Source organism: Macrosteles quadrilineatus, unplaced genomic scaffold, assembly GCF_028750875.1.
Source record: "Macrosteles quadrilineatus isolate MER2022 unplaced genomic scaffold, UCM_ALF_1.0 Scaffold_4__1_contigs__length_99947679, whole genome shotgun sequence".
In the NCBI taxonomy this organism is placed as follows: Eukaryota; Metazoa; Arthropoda; class Insecta; order Hemiptera; family Cicadellidae; genus Macrosteles; species Macrosteles quadrilineatus.
In genome coordinates this window covers 59452191-59475321 of record NW_026542597.1, presented here as the reverse complement: position 1 = coordinate 59475321, position 23131 = coordinate 59452191, and the positions used below count along the sequence as shown (strand labels likewise).

The window sequence follows — 23131 nt, the reverse complement described above, 5'->3', positions numbered from 1 at the left end:
CGAGATGTCGACCATAGCAGTTGGCGGCCGTGAGTCAGTCAGCACCCACTAACACTGTGAGTACCGTAGTGGGAATCTCCCATCTGAACGTGATTGTCGCCGTTGTACCACACGTTCTGTTAGATAAGACTGGTAACTGCAATACAGATAGCCTACCAGAGCCTCGGCCAGTGCCAAGTGCCAAGATGTTGACCATAGCAGTGGGCGGCCGTGAGTCAGTCAGCACCCACTATCACTGTGAGTACCGTAGTGGGAATCTCCCAACTGAACGTGATTGTCGCCGTTGTACCACACGTTCTGTTAGATAAGACTGGTAACTGCAATATAGATAGCCTACCAGAGCCTCGGCCAGTGCCAAGTAAAGAGATGTCGACCATAGCAGTAGGCGGCCGTGAGTCAGCCAGCACCCACTACCACTGTGAGTACCGTAGTGGGAATCTCCCAACTGAACGTGATTGTCGCCGTTGTACCACACGTTCTGTTAGATACGACTGGTAACTGCAGTATAGATAGCCTACCAAAGCCTCGGCCAGTGCCAAATACCGAGATGTCGACCATAGCAGTAGGCGGCCGTGAGTCAGCCAGCACCCACTACCACTGTGAGTACCGTAGTGGGAATCTCCCAACTGAACGTGATTGTCACCGTTGTACCACACGTTCTGTTAGATAAGACTGGTAACTGCAATATAGATAGCCTACCAGAGCCTCGGCCAGTGCCAAGTGCCGAGATGTCGACCATAGCAGTGGGCGGCCGTGAGTCAGTCAGCACCCACTAACACTGTGAGTACCGTAGTGTGAATCTCCCAACTGAACGTGATTGTCACCGTTGTACCACACGTTCTGTTAGATAAGACTGGTAACTGCAATATAGATAGCCTACCAGAGCCTCGGCCAGTGCCAAGTGCCGAGATGTCGACCATAGCAGTGGGCGGCCGTGAGTCAGTCAGCACCCACTAACACTGTGAGTACCGTAGTGTGAATCTCCCAACTGAACGTGATTGTCACCGTTGTACCACACGTTCTGTTAGATAAGACTGGTAACTGCAATATAGATAGCCTACCAGAGCCTCGGCCAGTGCCAAGTGCCGAGATGTCGACCATAGCAGTGGGCGGCCGTGAGTCAGTCAGCACCCACTAACACTGTGAGTACCGTAGTGTGAATCTCCCAACTGAACGTGATTGTCACCGTTGTACCACACGTTCTGTTAGATAAGACTGGTAACTGCAATATAGATAGCCTACCAGAGCCTCGGCCAGTGCCAAGTGCCGAGATGTCGACCATAGCAGTGGGCGGCCGTGAGTCAGCCAGCACCCACTACCACTGTGAGTACCGTAGTGTGAATCTCCCAACTGAACGTGATTGTCACCGTTGTACCACACGTTCTGTTAGATAAGACTGGTAACTGCAATATAGATAGCCTACCAGAGCCTCGGCCAGTGCCAAGTGCCGAGATGTCGACCATAGCAGTGGGCGGCCGTGAGTCAGTCAGCACCCACTACCACTGGCCCAACCTTGGCAAACAACCACGGTCTCTGACATGGTCCTGCCAAACTACAATCCACGACAATTACAAATTACAATTACAAAATGCAGTTTTTTTCAAGTAAAATCGATGCGTCCAAATCGCAGTCTAAGATACGTTTTCTTTTTATGAAAAAATCGTAAACGTTTAAAATTATACCATTACGAATATGTTAAAAATAGAAACAATTAAGTACTATACGGTGTTATTCAACACCCAGTGGTTACCGAAAAATCTGCATTTTTTGCTACTAAGAGGGGATTTTTAAAAGTTGCAAGGTCTCGGAGTGATGAAATAGAAAACAATCTAATATGGATAATCGGTATTCTAAAATAGAATAGAAAGTAGGTATAAACTAAAATCACTTATATGTTGCTTGTTGCTATTATTTAAATGCAGCTTTTACTCTTAAGTTAGCCATAGTTCGTTTTTATTTAGCCTACAAAACAATTATCAAGTCCAGAACAAAATTTATCCTTTTTGACAGATCTTTTCGTAGACATTTGTGTTGCAATGCCGTGAGATTACTTGCACGAAATCGTTAAATCTCAAACAGAAAGTGAATGTTTTGTAAACACCATCAAGGTTAATACAGTATTTCAATCTTGCCTCAACTGTGTTGCTGTAAAGCTGTCATTCGGATGAAGAAACTTCCCCAAAAAGACTTTTATCGAGTGATGAAATTAATGATTTGGCATTTTGTCTTGACGCATACGAGATAAACTAAAAAACAGCAGTTTCCTAGGACCAATCTTATACATGACGTGATGGTAAATGATTTATTAATAAATGTCATTTATCAAATGATGGGAAATGTCGTGCGATGATCGCGTGGGAGGAAGTCCTAGACCAATCATCCGATGATGCGCTCAACTGAAGTTCCGGCTTCGACCGTCCCTACCTACACAACTACACAACAACACGACACAAATACACAACCAACACGACACAGACATTGACAAGTAATCGATTATGGATATATTTCTGAATCGTAAGAATTAACAAAGGTTTAAGCCTGTGTTACTGTCAGAGATATCTAATTTAAGTTTGATTCGTAATATAGCTGGTACACTAAATTTAACACGTCTTCAGGTAGGAGGATTAAGTAAGCAGCTTTTCGTTATAACCTGAAAAAGCGTCCAATGTTATGCACCACGAAACAGCTGCATTAACAATTTAATAACCACTGATCGCTATTGCTGTAACTTGAACCTTAACTTTATAACACAAAGGCTAAAACAACGAAGAATTTTAATATTTAAGCTAACAACAGCGGTTTAATAGTGTAATGATCGGATGACAAAATAGGTGATTGTGGATACGACGATTTCATTTTAGAGAAATACCATTACGAAAAGTCTACAATAAGTATTTATAAAGAATAGGTAAAACCACAAACTTTTTCCTAACTAAAACTGGTCGATCATTAACAAAATAATAAAATACCGAACAGATTTTATAAATATTATAAGGACAATTGTAACAAATAAAGTATTTCTAAGAATAAGAAAGAAACGTACAATACATTTTTTCGACAGTCGCAACATTATTACACTACGCAAATATATACCTGTCTGAGTCTGAACGTCCATGGTACTCGGCACTAACTGCACTACACTACACGATAATACAACAATCGCACTAACAGCTGTTGTCGTGCTCACGGTAGAACAGCTGACTGAAGACTGCCGACACACCAGCTGCGGAGGTGCAGTGGCGTGACGTCACTCAACCTTGGCCTTACGTGACGTTGTGGTCTTTACGTAACGCAACAGTCGTACTAGATATGGCGGTGAATGACATTGTTTCACAGTGTTAACTTCGCGGCTGTTGTAGTTGTTTGTCATATAAAATTTACCATAGGTGTCTTATCCGACGTCCTCATAGACAATCGTCAAATACTTGTGTGTATGAGTTTGTGTGTGGGAGTGTAGAGTTAAGCTTAACTATTTATTGTTTATGCGATATTAATGTTCATCAATAAACTTAGGTAGTTTATAGTAAGGTCGATCAATCAGATATTGTTTGAGTTGATTTAGTTTGTTTCTATGAGTTTGTTTGGCAGAAGATTGAACATTTTTATCACGATGTTGTTTGGGGGATACTTGCTTTATTTAGCCTATGCGTTTTATTTTTACTAAGTCGAGTTTTTTTTTATTCCTGATATTGTAGTTGTGACATTGAATTCTTGTTGGGAGGGAGCATTGGTACAGAAAGAGATAAAAGTAATATATGAAAAAAATCGTAGTCACAGCAGTTTTATCGAGTATTTTATTAATATAATAATTGTTTATAGAGTAAATGAAATGCTGGTCCTCAGGTACCAAGACAATCAAGCTATCGTGTTCAGGGTTTATTGACACGAAGGGGGAAATAACTCACCACGTAGACGGCAAACGAATGTTGTGACAAGACTCAAAATGTTGTTATTCTGTGTTTCAAACTGGATTCATGTATCGTGTAATTCGTAATTTGAACGAATAAACAATTCGATTGGTTTGTATTGGTTATACAGTATTATTTAAAACAGTGCATTATTGTTGCGCATTTTAAAGCGGTTAGCAGTCACTTTCACCATATCAGTAATGCGGCATTTTAACACAGTTACCCAACATTTTTTGGAAGACGTATGAGCAAAGAAGTATACAGTTCTCATTGTTGTTGTGTAACTTATAAATTGCGCTTAGAAAACTAATAGATTTCCTAAATTATTCAGTGATTTTATTTCCTTCCTTAACCCACTTTATTTTTTGTACGCTCTAAATCTTAAAAAAGCGGGTTTTCTATCAAGACAATTTGTTTATTACCATTTAGTTTGAATGCATTATGTTATCTGTCGTCTACTATAACTGTGTAGGTTTTATGTTAGAAATAATATATTTATTGCTGACTGGTATAACCGGTCGCAAAAAGCGCTACAGTATTTATGACAAAGAAAAATAACTCGGTTAAAACGCCTGCAATATAGACAACACACTCGCTACACACAGCTGTGGACGGGGACAAGTGACTCAGTGGCAGCGGGCAGCGCAGTCCAGGACACAAGTTTGTTGAACATTTATTTTATTTCTACCGAAGCGTTCGATGCGGGTGTGTATTTTTTACGTGAAATGAGTGTATAATGGATAAGATGGTACATTTTTACAGACTACGAACGATCGTTTCTTCAGCCAAGACTATTTTTTAAATCCATTTATGTCGAAAAGCCATTTCTTATAACTGAAAACCAAGTACGAATTACTTTATTTCCTTCAACAGAGCTCAAACCTTTTCAGCCCGTACATATTGAATGGCAATGTTGAGGTATTGAAGATAACGTGTACTGTGATACCAGTCCAAAATAACTTAACTTTCATAAAACAAATATTGCTTGTAGAAAAAATACATCCACCATTCAACATATTTTAAAAGATAAGCTGTAGAAAGATAGCTGTATAAAAACAGGAAGATTATATTACCCGAAGTAATACGATCTGGTTTAATGATATAAATTGAACTAGTTATTGATATTTATCACGTTAAAAACATAATTAAACATAGAACTCTGTAAAGCTTTTTAATGTTACAGACTATAATAATATTAATCAATACTATTGCATACAACCAACTAATTAGAATTATTTAATGTGAATATCTAAGGTATCTATACAGGATGTTTCGAAACTCTCTACCGAAACTCCGTGGTCATGTTCCTTAGGCCTCTCGCCCACTATACGATTTCGGTTGTACGACACTGTGCCGTACGATATTTTTATCTTATGTGTGGTCCTCGCCCACTTTACGACACTTTATCGGATAAATGACCTGGTAACCCTGGAAGAGGTAGGTGTGTTGCGCAATATCTTAAAACAGTGGTTCTGTATCAATTAGTAAAACAATGAATCTGTTCCGCGTTGTTGCAATGTGGCTGCTGTAGCGCAGATTAAGCGATAGTGGCCAATGTAGGCCTACAGCATTAAAGAAATCGTTCTTTTTATGTGTAGATCACTTCCTAAGTGAATGTATTTAAAAAAAAATTCAAATTATACAAGTCCATGACTTACAAGTTTTTAAATTTTCCATAACTATCATAGGTTTTTAATAAAGTCTGGTGAAAAGTTCAATTTTTTGGATTCGTTTTTAAATATTAAATGATTTAATTTTATTAATATAATCTGCAAAAAGGAATATTTAGGTATTAGTGAAACTATTTCACACAAAGTAATTAATGATTATAAAATATTAAATAATAACCAAACTCGCATGGTTTCAATTATTTTGGTATATTTACTTATATAAGTGATGCAGCATATAAAAATATTATAAAGAAAAAATATGATCAAATTGTAAAAAATATATGGGAAGATCAAAATAATGGTTGAAAAAACCAAGCGATATATCAAACATTATAATAAAAAAGTATAAATGAATTGTAAAAAAATATTTAACTTATTCACTACCAAGAAATACGCAAGAGAATGGTAAAAAAGGCAGAACCAAGTGATATAACAACTATAATAATGAAGAAGTTTGAGTTAATTGTAAAAGTATATATAGGACTACTGGGGAGAACGCACGACATACGACAAAAATCGTATAGTGGGCGAGCGCCCATTTGATTGTACACGCCACTGCGAGTTAGACAGTCGTACGACAGTCGTGTATCACAGTGGCAGTGGACGACTGCTTCACGACAGTTTGTTGTAGTCGTGAGATTATCGTACAGTGGGCGAGCTCTCATAAGATCCAATGGTTCACTGTGGAAATGTTGTCGTTGCGACACAGTGTCGTACGACCGAAATCGTATAGTGGGCGAGGGGCCATAGGTCAAAACAAACAAAAATAACATATAAACATATGTTCTGTCTCGCATCGTTTCGTCTTTCGGTGTGAATGTATTTTTTATTTAACTTCCTATAACTTTGGAACCACTTGAGGTACCAACTTCAAACTTGGTACGTAAATGATGATTAATAAGAACTATACTTTGTAAAGCATCAAGTTTCTACTTTGTATAATTTCAAAATGACGGCCATTTTTATTTTTCAAAGCTAAATAACTCAAAAACCATAGGATTTATAAAAATGTTAGAACAGATAAAAAGGATGGAAATTTAATTTGCTTTACAAAAATGTACAAGTGTTATAGAATCATAACACAAATAACGGAGAAAAATAAAATTTTCTGAGGTTAAAACAGAAAACATTGGGCAAATTTAATAAATTAGCACGTATTACCTTTATAAAAATGAAATTTTCTCCGTTGTTTGTGTTATGAACCTACAAATATTGTACATTTCTGTAAAGTTAATTAAATTTCCATCCCTTTTGCTATTTGTAACTTTTAAAATTTTAACCAATAATAATCCTATGGTTTTTTGTTATTAAGCTTTGAAAAATAAAAATGGTTGCCATTTTTAAATTATGTGAAATAGAAAGTTCATGCTTTGCAAAAAAGATAGGTCCTATTAGTCAACATACACGTACCAAGTTTGAAGTTGGCACCTCTAGTGGTTCCAAAGTTTTGGGAAGTTATGTAAAAAAAAACATACACACTGACAGACGGAAAACAAAGCGAGATAGGGCATAGTGTTTATTTGATATATTTTGTTTGCTTTGACCTAAGGGACATGCCGACAGAGTTTTCAGAGAGAGTTTCGAAAGCTGTATATTAATAGGCAAGCATGTTTCTTTAAAACCTTTTTTCTCAGCTCGTGTGCATCGCAGAGAAAATCTACGAATACTGTTAGATATATGTTTTCCTTTAGATGAGCAGAATCCTTTTATAAATTAAATAAAATAGGCTAAAAAATAATCATACAAAATAAATTGGAAATTTTTAAAAACATTGGCCTTAGGGGTTGCCCTGCTGGCGATGAAATAACAACGAAATATAAACAGAAAATCTAAACAAATGTAAGGAATTCCAATCACATATTTAATTTACAGCGTAAGGTGAAATTAGAAAAGTTTGTACAATACAATTTTTGCTTGAGTTTTCGACTACGAGCGACCTCTACAGCAATTTCTAAGGTGACTGGAAAATACATTTAAGAAACTCTATTCATTGAATGTACTAGAGGGTTTTTTTCTTGACTGAAACTAAAGATTATTTGTGTAGTTTGTACAATGAAACTTCAAATAAAACTGTTTATGCCAAAACAAAAGAATGCCAGCCTCAAAAAGAGAGTGGAGGGTGGAGGATGCAATCTTCATACTTTAATTCACAATAGGTTAAGTAAATTCAGATAGTGATTTATTTAAGCTGTGATATTAAATGCCCGACATCAGTTAACATAGTTTATGACTGAAATGATAACATAATTATTACTTGGGATCATGAGAGTTATATCTTTCTTTTTTATAAATAGTAAAACTATGGTAGCCTATAATAGTGATGTGTAAAAACCGAATCTCAAATCTCAAAACCATCAAAACTTAGGAAAAGTTTCGGTTTCGTGATTCGATCACCAAGATTCAAAAGTTTCGAAGATTTTGGCAGTTTTATTTTTTAAACTGCTGACATTTTTTTGTGCCATTGTTATTGTTTTCAATGCTGTTTCCAAACAAGCTGGTAGAAACAGAGCAAACATCACCATTAACAGTAATGAAACAAGTAAATTTTATTCTGAACTTCAAAAGGTATCTTAAATACTATAACTGGTACAATTCAGTTTCACGTCAATATTTACTAAACACAAAGAAATATTGACCACTAATTGTTCTAATTAATCTAATACGAGAGCACGCCCCGTGGTCGAAAAATCGACCAAAAGTATGTTTTGTGCAAACTTCTCTATTTTCACCCCACACTGTAAATAAAACATGTGATTGGGATGTCTTCCATTTTTTTTGATTTTCTGTTTATATTTTGTTGTTATTTCGTCATCACCATGGCAACTCATAAGAGCCATGTTAATTTTTTAAAATTTCAAATTCATTTTTTGTGCTTATTTTTGAGCCTATTTTAATTTATAAAGGGATTCTGCACACCTACAGGAAAATAGCTTTCTAACGGTATGCGTAGATTTTCCCTACGATACACACGAGCTGAGAAAAAAGGTTTTAAAGAAACATGCTTGCCTATTAATATATAGACGAGAGGTCGTCCAGTGGTCGAAACTCGACCAAAAATATGTATAATGTACTCACTTATCTATTTTCACCCCACACTGTAAATAAAACATGTGATTGGAGTTTCCTCCATTTGTTTTGATTTTCTGTTTATATTTCGTTGTTATTTCGTAACCAGCATAGCAACGCATAAGATCCATGTTAATTTTTTCAAATTTTTAAACTCATTTTTTGTGCTTATCTTTGAGCCTATTTAAATTTATAAAGGGATTCTGCACACCTACAGGAAAATAGCTTTCCAACGGTATGCGTAGATTTTCCCTACGATTCACACGAGCTGAGAAAAAAGGTTTTAAAGAAACATGCTTGCCTATTAATATATAGATAGATAGATTCCTGTTTATGTTGGTGTTAGAAGTTAATTTTTTTTTGTTAGTTGTTTATGAAAAATTATGTTGTATTGGGTTTTAAGATTATCAGTCACATCTGGTCAGGAGGTTATCTCTTTCAGTTTTGATTGCATGCTTAACATTTTATGATTATTTGTATTTTTTTGTAACCTTAACCTTTGTAACCAGCTAAGTAAAAAAGTTTTGCGTTTAGGTTTTGAGATTCGAGATTTGGGATTTGATTTTTTAAAGTTTTGGTTTCGGTTTTGAGATTCGAAATTTCTAGTTTTGACCATCACTAGTAGCCTATATGAAACAGAGCAAGTTTTTCTGTTCCATAAAAAAAAAAAAAATAACACTTTTGATGTCAAAATAATAACACCATTGGACAAGTCATAAGAAAATCTATGATTGTATGTTAATTGTTTTGTAATTGTATTTTGTGGGAAAATAAGCAATTACTGTGAGCATAAAACTAGGGGTTTCATAACCTCTTGGGCCCTGATTGCATTTAATCAATACTGTGTGGTTTTCAATATTTATATAGCGTACAGTGAATAGTGTACAGTTATCCAAGTTGGTGGGTGTTATGTAGTCAATGGTAGAAATAGTAAAACTATATGGTTCGAAACTAGACTTCTCTGGCATTCAACATGCTTTCAGTAAAAAAAATAGAAGAAGCTTAGTCAATAGTCAAAGCTACACTAGGCAACTCCGCTCCATTCTACACTCATATTATTTCAACAATATTTAGTGTGAAATACACATTAGATTTGTTCACATTTTGAACAGTGATGAAGTGATTAGGCCATTAACTATATAAAAACTAGTCAGGCCTATATAAATTTAAATAGTATTGGCTCTTATATGTTAATTCCAATTGTTTTTTTAGTAGAGAACTTTCTTTTTTGCAATTATTTAGTTGAGTTTAAGGGCTACAAAAATTTGGAAACCACAACTATATGTTTATGTTTATAATTTTTGGATTAATATATAGATACCCGACACAACATAAATGGTAGAGGTGTGCTTGAGTGAGATATATTTGTAGTAAATATTTGCTCGGTAATATTCGATACTCAAAAATATTATAAAGTAATCGATTCAAACCCAAAAATCACTATTTGCTTTGCACACCCCTATTTACAAGGTCAAGAGACCATCAGTGGCAATAATGGAATCTCAGCATTTTCTCAAACTCTGCCTGTTAATGCGAGGTGATGAAAAACTTGTTTTGCATTTGTTTAGGGAAGAAGACAAGAACTAACCTTCTATCTGTGGACATCCTATTGTGGCCTTAGACTTTTTGTTGGGTAAGGGTTTCCAAAATTGACTTCTTCTACCTTTAAAATATTGCTAGGGTATGTTCATTATCAGCCATGACATCTGGTTTAGATATAAGATTGTACTAATCTGCATTTCTTTATTAAAGCTTGTACTAAAGTTTCTTCACAAAATGTAGGCGTTTAAAGGGGAAAGATTTCCTGGATTCCCCCACCACTTTTTCAGCTTAATTAATATATCAGCTGATCAGCTGTCAGCTGTTATTTCAATGTTAAGAGTGAGGTAGAGGGGATGGAATTGCTTCCCCTCAAACCACCTAAATTTTGTGAACTGTGTATAGTCCTTATTACCTCAGGTGTCACTATAAACATGTTCAAACGGCAAACAGTGCTCTTCAGCAATGAACTTTGTACCAATACATTGCTGTAAAGAAACATTGTGCATTTATGTACCGTACAGTTTTCTTTTTAGGTGTAAAAAGGCATTTCTTAAATGTAGCTGTCAGCTGTCTACAGATTCAAGTAATAAACTGGTGTCCTCTAAGATTAGTGGTAGGATGGGCATGGACGTCTAGTCAAAAAGCTTCGGAAAACCAATACTTTTGCACTTGTAGGGATGGACATGAGATCAAATTTTCTTAAAAATTTAGTGCACTCATTTTCTTTGGAATGGCATTGAATTTAATTTCACATTTTCCCAAAATAAAATTTGTTCCAATTGTCATAGATTTTGCTGCATTGCAAGTGAAGATGATGACGTCTTCACAATTGCGGTAAATTTTGCCGGTGTGGTAGGAGATGATGATAATATATTGCCATCGCAAAAGATTTTTACAATGGTTCTGCAAACCCAGGAGACAATGATGATGACTCCATGACTGTGGATAGTGTTAACGGATTTACCATTATCGGGAAAGCTAGATATGTTCAAAATGGCGCTGTGAATGCGGGACAGGTTAATTAATGATGGCACCTTGATTGAAGGAGATGTTTATGACAGCGCTGAAAACATGAAATATGTTCATGTTAGCTTCACAACTGCCGGAAATGCTCACGATGACGCCGCAACAGTGGGACATGTTAATGATGGTGCCATGATCAAAGGAGATGTTCACGGTGAAGCTGCAAATGTGGACATGTTGACATGGCGCCGTGATTGCAGGACATTCAAAATGACGTCACAATGATGGGACCTATTAATAATACGCTCCATGATTGTAGGAGTTGTTTAGATTATGTCGCTGCGGAGGGTGATGTACTCGATCGAGATCATGGATTATAGTCATGATGGCATTGTAAGGTACAAAAATTAAAATTTGTTTGTTTGTTAAAATTTGTGGTTGTTAAAGCTAAACCTGCTTTCTACTGGTAACCAAATGCACCAAATATGTCAACGGCTTTTGTTACCTAAGTATTTCTACTGAGTAATGGTTTTTATAGGACAGAGCCATAAAGACTTAAAATTGTTTTTTTTGTCATAATTGCCATCTGCAAGAATTTTTACTAAAGATTTTTAAAACAAACTCTTTTTGCCCAGGCATAAGAAATAACAATCACAAGCTCATTAAGCTAGGTGATATTGTTGGGAACTCGAGTCCCGTTCTCATCCTGAATATCAGGAAGGAATTAAAAATCCGCTCTCTAACTAAACGTTTAATCTGGTATATATCCCTAGTAGTTAGCTCATGCAGATTATGGCAACATACCATAGAAGTTGTACCTGAGATAGAACAAAATTAGGGTTTACTCTAAAATTTTCATACAGCTCCACTAGAACATCCCCAAACCTTTTCTCACTCCTGTGTTCATGATTAAAATTTAAAGATTTTTCTTGGGTGTACTACCAGATGGTGCTAGACCATAACTACAAAGCTGGGACAGAACACAAGTTAATGCAAGATTTCACATTTGTCAATCCCGATGCAAGCTTAATCCGAATTTCCTCCAGATGAGAACAGAACAAAACAGTTGTTTGTGAATATAAGTACACAAATATACAGGGTGATCAACTCAAGGAGGCCACCATTGGGATATCGGATACGGTAAGTATTAGAGAAAACTTTAAATGGAGGACATTCCTTTATTTTTTGTGGCAATTAAAAATATAAATTTAGTTTTATGAAAATCAGCAGCAATTTTCAATATTACGTTTTCACGTTTTCAGATAGAACATGCAATTTTAAAACTTTTTAATTCTTGACATTTTTTTCATAACCCAACTCGTTTAGGAGTTACAGCCTATGAAAAAATTACTTCCGGTGAACATTTTGCATCATGTAGCTACCAAACGAGTAGGTTTATTTATAGCAAAAATGTGAAGAGTAAATAAGTCTTAACCCCTTAACCGCCGTCTAAGTAGCCTAGTCAAAATCCGCCATTGCCACTTATTTTTGCCGTTTTTGACGATTTTTACTTGTGATTTAAAAAACTGTACCAGTTGTTTTTTTTTTTTAAGAAAATAGTTATCAATATTGTTTGTAGACATCTTCAAAAACATTAAGCTTTAACAATACCCTACTAAAATTTGTGATTGGGGGGGGGGGGTCCGGGGGTTTCTTGAGTTAGGCCTATAATAAAAATTAGGCCTACAATAAAGTCTACAACTCTAATAAATCGTCATCCTCAAGCATGTCACCAGCCATTACGACTAATATTTACTACTCATTCAACACTACCAAGTAAATAACCACCAAAAAACACAATTATAATGACACGCATAATGTACGTAAGCATTACGTAAGCTTCCGCAAGCACGAGTTTGACTGAAACTACGAACGGAACTGATCGGGACCATTACTGACCTATAATACCACTAAAATCCACCAGATTGCAGCACTAGTCAAGCAGCACTGTCAACAACTTGTTTACGTACGTATATCAGAGATAAGGCAGGAAGTGAGCTGTTAAAAATAAAACACAACAGCTGATTACGTCAACACGAGATAACTCGTACGTGGCGGTTGCTCTGAAAACTAGTATCGCCCGGCATATCTCGTGCGTGGCGGTTAAGGGGTTAAAATGGGTACTGGGGACATTGACGCCGCCCAGTGCGTTGCTCATGATGGACGTTGGTGGGGCCGTCTTTAGATGTCCTTACCCACTTGCGTACCATTCCGTCACTCATAATGTTCTCACCAAACACCTCACTAATCTGTCGATAAATTTCAATGGCTTTCACACCTTTAGCACTTAAAAATCTAATTACAGCGCGCACTTCACAGTCGGCGGCAGTCTCATTTGGCGGCACCATTTTGAGTTGCTCGAAACCGGATGTAAAAAGGGCCGATTTTTGTCGAATTTCCGGCTAGAGCTAGCCAATAGATGCACATATACAGCGCAAATGTCCGAAATGCCAATCGCAGTGCTGGAATGGAGAAATTTAAAAACGGCACTTACTTAAAAAACATGCCTCGTACATGATGCAAATTGTACTGAACGTGTGTGTTGAATCCCTATCCCACAGTCCAAGACAGTGCTGCTTCACCCCTCCAACCACATTTTCAGCAGTATCGAATGCGCATCTGACTTTTTTGCTTCATTGCGAGTTAACTCTTCTTCAGTCTGGTTAACATGGACCAGAGCTGTGTTGTTGTTAGTCTAGTTGGCGCCTTTTGGCGTTTTAGTGTTGTGTAGTGATATCGTTATAAGTACAACACATTAAATATGTCTACCTGGTCAAGAGACTTTACACTCGAATTCATAGAAAAATACTGAGGTCACGAATGCGTTTGGAAAATAAAAAGCAAAGAATACCGCATCAGGGACATGAAGGAAGCAGCTTATAAATAAAGAGTTATTAGATTTTGTGAACGAAACTGACCCAAAAGCAACAAAGGACACTGTGGTGAAAAAAATAAACAACTAACGGAGTGCATTTAGAAAAGAGTATAAAAAATTTAAATCTTCACAAAAATCAGTGATGGGAACGGATGATGGTTATGCTCTGAAATTGTGGTACTTCAATGAGCTTAACTCACATTAGACCAAGATTAGGCAAGACTGGGACGGGTGGCGTCGTCCTGTAATCCAGCTACTAGGAGGTCACGAATTGTAGATATTTATAGGCATGCACTGTGTATGCGATACTCCCTGGTGTGGATTAACGTCCGCACGAGTGAGTACTACGATTAAGTAAGTGAAGTAACCTGATAATTAGACCAATTCGTATATACCAAGGAGAAATGTGGTTCGGATGCCACAATAAACTGTAGGTCCCTTAGTTGCCATTAGCTGTATGGGCTATTAATTAGCAGCTGTGTCTAAGAAATGTCGGCCATCACGGCCTTAGTCACTAACAAAACTACAAGATCGCGCCACTCATCCTACGCTCATCTCCATTCATACTTGGCTTAAAATACCTACTATGTATGGTCGCCACTTCATTGAACAGTATTAACAGAACAGTATTAAGACGATCCGGCTAAACTGTGTAGTTCCGGACTGAGCGTGTGTGGGGAGGTCACAACTACGTTATGCACCGTGTTGTGTTAAAATTATCTTGTCATATTGTTGCTCCAAACATGTTTATTCCTTAAAATTCTTAACCTAATTTTAAAATCAATTTATCATGGCTATGCTATGACTCAAAATAGGAAAAGCCTTTATATTAACTGTGTTTCTTACTTGACACAAGTTTATTTTACACTTGTTAGGAATAAAAGGTTTTAATAATGTGCGTGTGGTGTTGTAATTTTTAGAAAACCATAAATGTAGGATAGGCCTACAATTTTTTTTATAGTAATAATGTCAATGAATTCAAATTTAAAATGATGGTTTAATACAATCCTGAGAAGAAAACGACAAAAATACTGGTAGCACCGTACCAGCGTATACTGATTTTGTATCGAGAATCGAGGTACAAAATATTGTACCGTACCGAACCGTATTGACCTTAACATATAACATTTGATAAAACTGTTGCTAAAGATTAATAAAAATAGTGTGGTTTCCTTTGTATGAAATTCTTACTCCCAGAAGATGGTTGAAATAAAAAATCAGATCTAACATACCATTTACAGAGTGAAGGCGTCTATTACTAATAAGAATACAAAACACCTTTATATAGAATAACATCATCTTTAAATAAATAAATTATAGCTATTTATCAAAACACATCAAAATGTAACAAACAAAAACAAATCTAGATTTTCCTACCTTTCATCTCTCGGCACTCTTCAATATATCCATTTCCTTGTTCACTTTTGTCCAAGAAACACTTCAGCGCAGAAATATTTTCCTTGCATATTGATATGATCTCCGCCTGGAACAAAAGAAATTTTGAGGTATTGCTGTTGGAAAATGTCGGCCACTAAAGAAACTACAACACTGCTAATTTCTAAATTTGGTAGAATTGAACCTTTTTCCCATGGAAATCTACCATTTACTGCGTTAGGTCTCATTGCATATATTTTTTACTCCCATTTTGAGTGTTTTGCTCAAGTGTATTACCCTTTTGACAAATCTGTTTTTTCTCACTTACCAGACCGTAAACAGAACATCGTGGGAAAATACAGTAGGCCTACATTCTGTAGATTTATACATTATAACTTAAAACATTTAATCAATTAAGGGCTTCGTCCCTTAATAATAGTTTCACAAATTTGCCGCTGACTATGTTCATATTTTCAAGATCAGAATCATAAACAACACTGACTTTTTTGGAGATTGCAAAAAAAAAACAAAAAAACTACGGTGAAAAAGAACAGGAGCATTGTTAGCTTTAGTTATGAATATAATACTTAAGAATTAACTTTAATTCCAAATAAAAGAGTTTTACTTACAAAGTCCTTAGCCATGACCAGGAGAGGGTTGGCTTTTGACAGCTTGCTCCAGGCCATCTCCGAGTGTTTGAGTTGAGACAGAGACGTTGCAATAAGATTTTGTAACTCTGGGCCTCCACTGTCACTATCTACAGCCTGCAACATTACACATTAAGTTAGGAAGAAATAAGGGAAAATTTCACATGCAGATTGTGAGGTGACTGACTGAGGCTACGGCCACACGGGCGTTTTTTCATGCAAGAACGCAGCGTGAAAAAACGCGATAAATATGAGCAGCATTAAATGTAATGAGGTATGCCACACGGAGTGTGTTTTCACGCAGATTAGGCGCGTCTTCAAAATCGACCGCCGCAGGCCCGCAGAAGAATGGACTGGGGTGCATTTTTGAAGCTTGTTTTAACGCTCTGTCCTTGGCCACACGGGCGGGAGCAACACGCAGCTTTGATCGAGTCGTCCTAGCCAGTTCAAATAAATATAAATGTATCTAATTTTGTCCAGGATAGCGTAAAATATTTTTTGGGTCTAGCCAATTACACAGTAGACCAACACGTTTTATCTTAAACTTAGGTCTACCTTACTGGACCACTTAATATTTTGTTACTAAAAGGAAAGGCATTTAGTTGGACTAAAAAATGTAAAGAGGCATTTATGTAGTAGAATATACAAAGATCTGATGAAAATCTTGTCATAAAAATATTTATATTATATTTATTTTTTATACTAAATGTCAAAATAAAATAATTTTAGTGTTGTTTTCGTATCGAAATTAATAGGCTATATTATATTTATTTTTATACTAAATGTAAATAATTAAATGAAAGGTTAACAAAATAAACTAGGGTGGTCTGCCGTTATACTTTAGACGCATAAATGAGCGAAGCATTATTTAAAGATTGTCAATGGCTAAAGCAGCCAACACCCTACAATAAATGTTCCCTTTCATCAGATTCACCGTTTGTTTGCCCGATATTATTTAAGTTCTAAGGAATGACAAATTTATCTGATAGTTCATACTGTACCTTTGTAGTGAAACTGGCCATCCTGACCATTTGCTTGTACTTTGTAAATGGGCATAGCAGGATGTACTCGTGCAATCAACATTTGTTCTACAATCGTCAGGTCAGTTAATTCGTTCGGGACACTTGACACATCCATATTATTTAACACCGTGAATTTAGTTGCATTTGAACGACAACGCGAACAAATCGGTGATTGGTTTGAAGCTGTTAGTTGTTGGCGATGACAGTTAGTGCAAGTGTAAAATTTTAGTGCATCTAATTCATGTTGGAATTGATTAGCTAACTGCCTATCATTATCAGCTTCTTCCGCCACTGCTTCATCTGGTTGTTCTTGTTCACGACGCCACTCTCTTACAATATTTGCATTATTCGTGCGACGACCAATATTACGACGCGGCCTTTGAGGCATGCTCCAAACAAATATAGCAAAACTGTTACTTCCATTGATAAACTGTTACATTCCAACCTAGGATGAAAGTAAACATTGAAATGTAAACTAAACAGTTACAAACAATTAACATATGTTTATCTTATTTAAAAGAAACGAGATAAACCCATATGTCATAAACCCAATATAATTTTTATTTCAACTTACATTAAAATAACAAGTGAAATTGTGTGTACCGTAAAATAAAATCCAGAAGGAAATTTGCAAATATTTTTTACCAAAACATTGAGCTCAGTATTCTTTAGCTGTTGGCCAAATTTCATATTAATTGGTCAAGCCATTACATTCTGATGCTCTTACAAAGAAGTTACAAAGTGAGGGAAAGTGAGCTTCGCTCAAAAAAATGTATTGTTGTTTTCGTATCGAAATTAACATATTATATTAATTTTTTTATACTAAATGTAAATAATGAAATGAATGGTTAACAAAATAAAATAATTTTAGTATTGTTTTCGTATTGAAATCAATATACCATTCATATTTCTTGTTCACTAGTCAGAAACAAGGTTACTATTCCGGTCATGAGGAAGATATACAACATAATTAAGTGAATTCATCAATCAACTGCGGGTTCCCACTGCATTTTGCCGCTCCTGGACTTTAACGGGTGTGAGAATAAGCTACATTTTACTGCGTGAAAAAAACGCACGTGTGGCATACAACAGCGGGAATTTAAGCAGCGTGAAAATAAGCTACATTTTACCGCGTGAAAAAACGCCCGTGTGGCCGTAGCCTGAGGGATTAACAAACCAACAGCAGACACCCCTAAAACTACCAAACTACTCCGCAACTCCCCAACTTAAACCGTCTCGATGGAAACTAATGGATGCCTGCTTGTTGGCCTGTGGAGAAAATTTTTAGAGTATTCTGCAAACTCTCTAAACAACTTATCCACATTTTATGTGAAAATATATTTCACTATGTACATTGGTCAACTAGTGTCAAATTACATTAGGTCTTGGTCCCCTTTCCACAGAACCACCTCATTGCAAAATGTGATTCAAACTTGGCAGCAGAATCTTGCATAGGAGTGGGATCCAGCTAGAATGGTAGTGTGGGAAGGAAAGAGCATGTTTCAGATTTGAGCTAAATAGCTTGGCCATGACTTGATTTTATTGAGTTTTTATTTTGCAACAACCATCAAAGCAAACTCCCAATGTAAACTCTCAATGTAAAATGGGTAGATTGGCTGATTGAGGAACACAAACCTTTTTGTACCATGAGTACTCTTTATCGTTAGTCAACATATTCCAAAAAATTCTCAAGAACAATAGAGCTTACAGTTTAGTTTGCATGGTGTTTACATACAAGGTACTTTCTCCGTCTCAGGTAGCCGCCACGGCCAAGCCCCAGGCTGGAGGCGCCGCCGTCTGATTGGCTGTCCAGAAAGTTACGATAGTCCTCACCAAACTCCAGCAGTCTGCGAGCAGTCTCCTGGTCTGGGGCATCCTCACTGTACGCTTCACTCATGTACTTCTCCTGTAAACCACAACATACATACACTTGTAGGAGCCAACAGATTGTCTTTGAAACTAAACTATAGTTAAAGTCAAAAACATAATTATTATACAACTTTTCAAGAATTACAATAGTGTAAGTAAGTTTTTTTTTATTGATTTCTGGTGTTTATCCTCTCAAGAAATGCATCTAAGGTGTAGAAAGGATTTTCATCAGACATTTCTTTAACTCCGTCTTGAAGTTGTTCCCAGTGAGGTCCTTGGATGCAGGAAGGTGGTTACGTAGCTTGTAGCCGCCATATGGTGATTTTTCCCAGCCAGAGTGGTACAGTAAACTGATTAGTAGAACCTTGAACCACGCCAGGTGTTGTATGAGTGTAATTCTCTGTTTCTTGTTGGTTGAATTTTGTTTACATGCAGAATATTTTCTTGAATATACAGAGATACAACTGTCATTATTTCAGGGTCCTGAAACGCCTGTCTGTGGGTTTGGATTGGTTCAAGGTTTGCCCGAATTCAGAAAGCTTTCTTCCGCAGGAGGAGAATCAAGTTCAAATTTTTTGTTATGATGTTCCTCCCCACAATAGTAGACAATAAGAAAGATAGCTTGTTTTCCTTTAGTGTGGTTTGTCTTTTGTATCTAAATAAGAGGTAAACCACAATTGCTAAATTTCAATATCTCATGGATTTATTACACTCTCTTTATCGTTTATTAGTCATGAGTATTGTATGTCAAAAAACAGTTACAAATTCATTGAAAAACTTAAAACAAGGATTTTAAATCAAGTGGAATAATTAACACTTTCGAATGCTACATTATTATCTTGACTTATACAGAGTACAGTAGGATAGTTCATGTTGAACAAAATTCAAAAATGTCCAAAATTTATATTTACCTGGTAGTTGTCCCAAGCCTGCTCAGAGAAAGAGCTATCAGCCGAGAGGGCTTTTTCTGTCGTTGAAAACACAGTGACCAGACCCTCGGGGCCTAATTTGAAGTTGGGAGTTGTGCTGCACTTGCGTCGTGCAATGCGGTTACGCAGCTCTACCTCCGCGTCCTCCTCTGTCTCTGTGCCACTAGACGCAACACGTCGAGCAACTGCGTGCGGGGACTTGAGTGGGGACGGTGGGTCGTGATTGTCTGACCCTGACTCACTCTTCTTGCCCTGCGAGGAATATCAGATGTGAGTTCACAGGAATGTAATGAAACAGAATATACATAGTAAATAGTAGAAAATACTTCAACAATAAAGAAAAGTCTCCGTTTTAAGAACTTCAAAGAATGTTTAATATTCAAGGTTTCTTAGAAATATATGTTATTAAGAGTAGGTAAGAATTTATTGCCAAGTGAAAAAAACAGGCCACCAACGATAGTTTGATCAAAGACCAGCAAAGGGAATGATGATGTTCTCCCAAAGACATAATGGCATGATTAGGCTTGAGGAACAGGTATGAATCTAGCAGGAACTGAGTGACCTGAAGTATCGTGGCGAGTCACCTCTTCTGTCATTTTCCACCAAAACCAAATGAAATTCTGGTAAATAACCTTAAATCTGATGGCGGTAGTACTATGGATAGCAAAGAGATTGTCACTACTTTAGACAGTGATGTGACTCTATTGGAAATTTGGCACTTAAAAAGCAAATTATAATGATTACAATCATCTCCCACATGTTTGTTTGCAAATTCTATGAAATGCTTAAAAATACTATACTGATATAATATTTGCAACTGTTTAAATTACACAACTTTAATGTACCATTTATTATAATGGCCTAGTTTACTTGTGACGATCAAAATGCACCCTCATCACTGCAAACCAGCAGACTAAGCTAATTTCTTATTGCTTTGTTGGGTTATTCAAACACTTTTTTACTATGGTAATAGCAGAATTTTGTTAATAACACAAGTCCTTAATCCCGCAGGGCGCAGACACTTACCAAGTTCCGCTTGCGCATCTTGATCTTCCTGCGCCGCAGAGAGTTGGAACTGTAACCGCCGCAACTGCCCTCTTGTGTCTGACCTCCTACAGTCTCCTCCACTGTGGACGATGACAAAGTCGTGTGTACTGACGTATCCATCTTGACACTGAACACACATACATTAGAAAATATAAATTTACATTTCTACTTGCATCATGAAGTGAATACACAGTGTAACTTCAAAAACAAGACCCTTGTTAATAACTGATAACAAGCAAGATTTTCAAATCACTTTGAATTTATTTTACCATCACATGTTACTACAAACCTTGATAACAATTCTAATTCAATCATACCGTTGAGAGTCTTGTTGTCAAGTTTCTACTGTATTTCATAACTTCCAAGTAATGTTCAAATTTGTTGAAGAAATAATAGTTTAGGAAAATGTACGATTCATATCATTCTCCTGATTATTGAAATTTAGGTTTTGAGGAACTAGGAAACATTGTGGTTTGAGGAATTCTGACTCAGTCTTAGTTTTTAAATTTTACTTTCAGATTTAATGCAATTCGGAAATTTAAAATTATGTAGCTATCCAGATGAACAATGTATTCTGTCTCAGTCTCAATTACTTTTTAAAGTTTTTAACCTCCAGATTCAATACAATTTGGCAATTTAAAATTATGTACCCATCCACATCAACAATTAAGTTTTTATTTCTATAAAAAGAGGTCGGTGGCCTTTTTTTAACATGGATTTGCTTGTCCACAGGGGCCTTAAAGCCCTGTGTGTGGAATATATCAAGCTTAGCAAGTGATGAGCCGGGACAGATAAATGAATGAACTGTACTGATAAATTTAATTGTCAACACTGGGAAGCAAAGCCACAACATAACTGCCTTGGTTTCACAGTCCACCGTGCCATTGACTAAGTCACTGGATCAGGAATAAAATCCTCATGATAAACTTTAAAAGTGAAAATGACGTTTTAAAACTATACAACATTTACCAGTGAATCTTGAAAAAGAAAATATTTTAGGGACTACGCCAAAACGGTTAGTTTTTAATTTTAAAGCACCTTAAGCACATTGGTCACAGACTATTATTAAACTGACAAGTTATAAGTTAATGACTCACCTCTGCGTGGGTGTGTGGTCTATCTGATGAAGCGCAGACTCACTACGACACTGAAGCAGTTTCTCGTCTCCGTTCACAATCTGAGGAAGTCCCGACTCACTGAGCGGCCTCTTGGGTGTTCCCTCCTTCCTCTTGGCTCTTAGGACTACTGGGGAGATCTGAAACAATCATGCCTAGGTCAGTCACATTCTTGAAACTTTAGCATCTCAATTTTTCTCAATTATCCAACATAAATCTTCCTGTCTGGATTAACAAAATAAAACACCTAAACAACCAGATGCTTTATGGTAATCATGACATGTGTTAACCATCTCAGACCAGATTTGAACAGATTTTTAGAATGGCTATCATATTCAACTTTTTCATACCTAAACAAACTCTTCTTCATCCAAATCTGTCAATCAATCTGCAACAGTTTTCAATTTTCATTAAGGACTGACTCACAGTAACTAAATTGAAATACCCCCGCCGCAGCAAACCTGCAGACTTAGCTAATTCCCATTTGCCTGATTGGATTTAAACTAAAATGTCTCCTTAAAAATATCATATTTATTCCCTATTTAAACAGAATTAGTTTAATGAGTACTTAGGTTTGCTGCAACAGGGAGGGTAAACAAGTTTTTTTTTTTATGTAAAATGTTAAAAGGTACTGTGGTTTAGTAAGAAATTAATGTATTTTCCAAATTTGATTAAAATATTTTCATAAACAAGCAAACTACAACAGTTGACTTATGCTCCATAAGAATAACATGGGAATTTATAAAATTACAATTTTTTTGAATTTTCTCCGTAACAATTAGGCGCATAATAACGCTTCAATATACTAAATTATTTGTTTTTTTTAAGCTCTACAACATTTTTTAAAAAGAAATTGTGAAATTTTGTGTTTTTAGGGTCAAAAATGGGAAAAACCTATTTTTACCCCATAAAACCCCCCATAAACCCCCGTTCCCATAGTCCGATCATGCTGGTTTGCGAACTCATTCAAGTTTATCTCGCCTTACACCTTCAAACCAAATTTCATCAAAATCGGACAAAAATTACTCAAGTTATCGTGCGGATGGACACATATATATATACTGTATATATATATCTCTATATATAGATATATAAAAATTTGAA

At 36.3% G+C, this 23131-nt stretch overlaps 1 protein-coding gene across 5 annotated transcripts in view; it reads right to left on the bottom strand.

The window, feature by feature from the left end:
• Positions 1-23131, bottom strand: part of LOC128991621 (uncharacterized) — a 403846-nt gene that overhangs the window by 19625 nt on the left and 361090 nt on the right. For all 5 annotated transcript variants that reach the window (XM_054414670.1, XM_054414667.1, XM_054414668.1 and 2 more), the window contains 6 exons: positions 22010-22167; positions 20892-21039; positions 19848-20117; positions 18803-18973; positions 16028-16162; positions 15402-15507 (listed from right to left, as the gene is read on the bottom strand). In XM_054414670.1, the coding sequence (XP_054270645.1) occupies positions 15402-15507; positions 16028-16162; positions 18803-18973; positions 19848-20117; positions 20892-21039; positions 22010-22167 (988 nt within the window). The remainder of the gene's footprint in view (positions 1-15401; positions 15508-16027; positions 16163-18802; positions 18974-19847; positions 20118-20891; positions 21040-22009; positions 22168-23131) is intronic.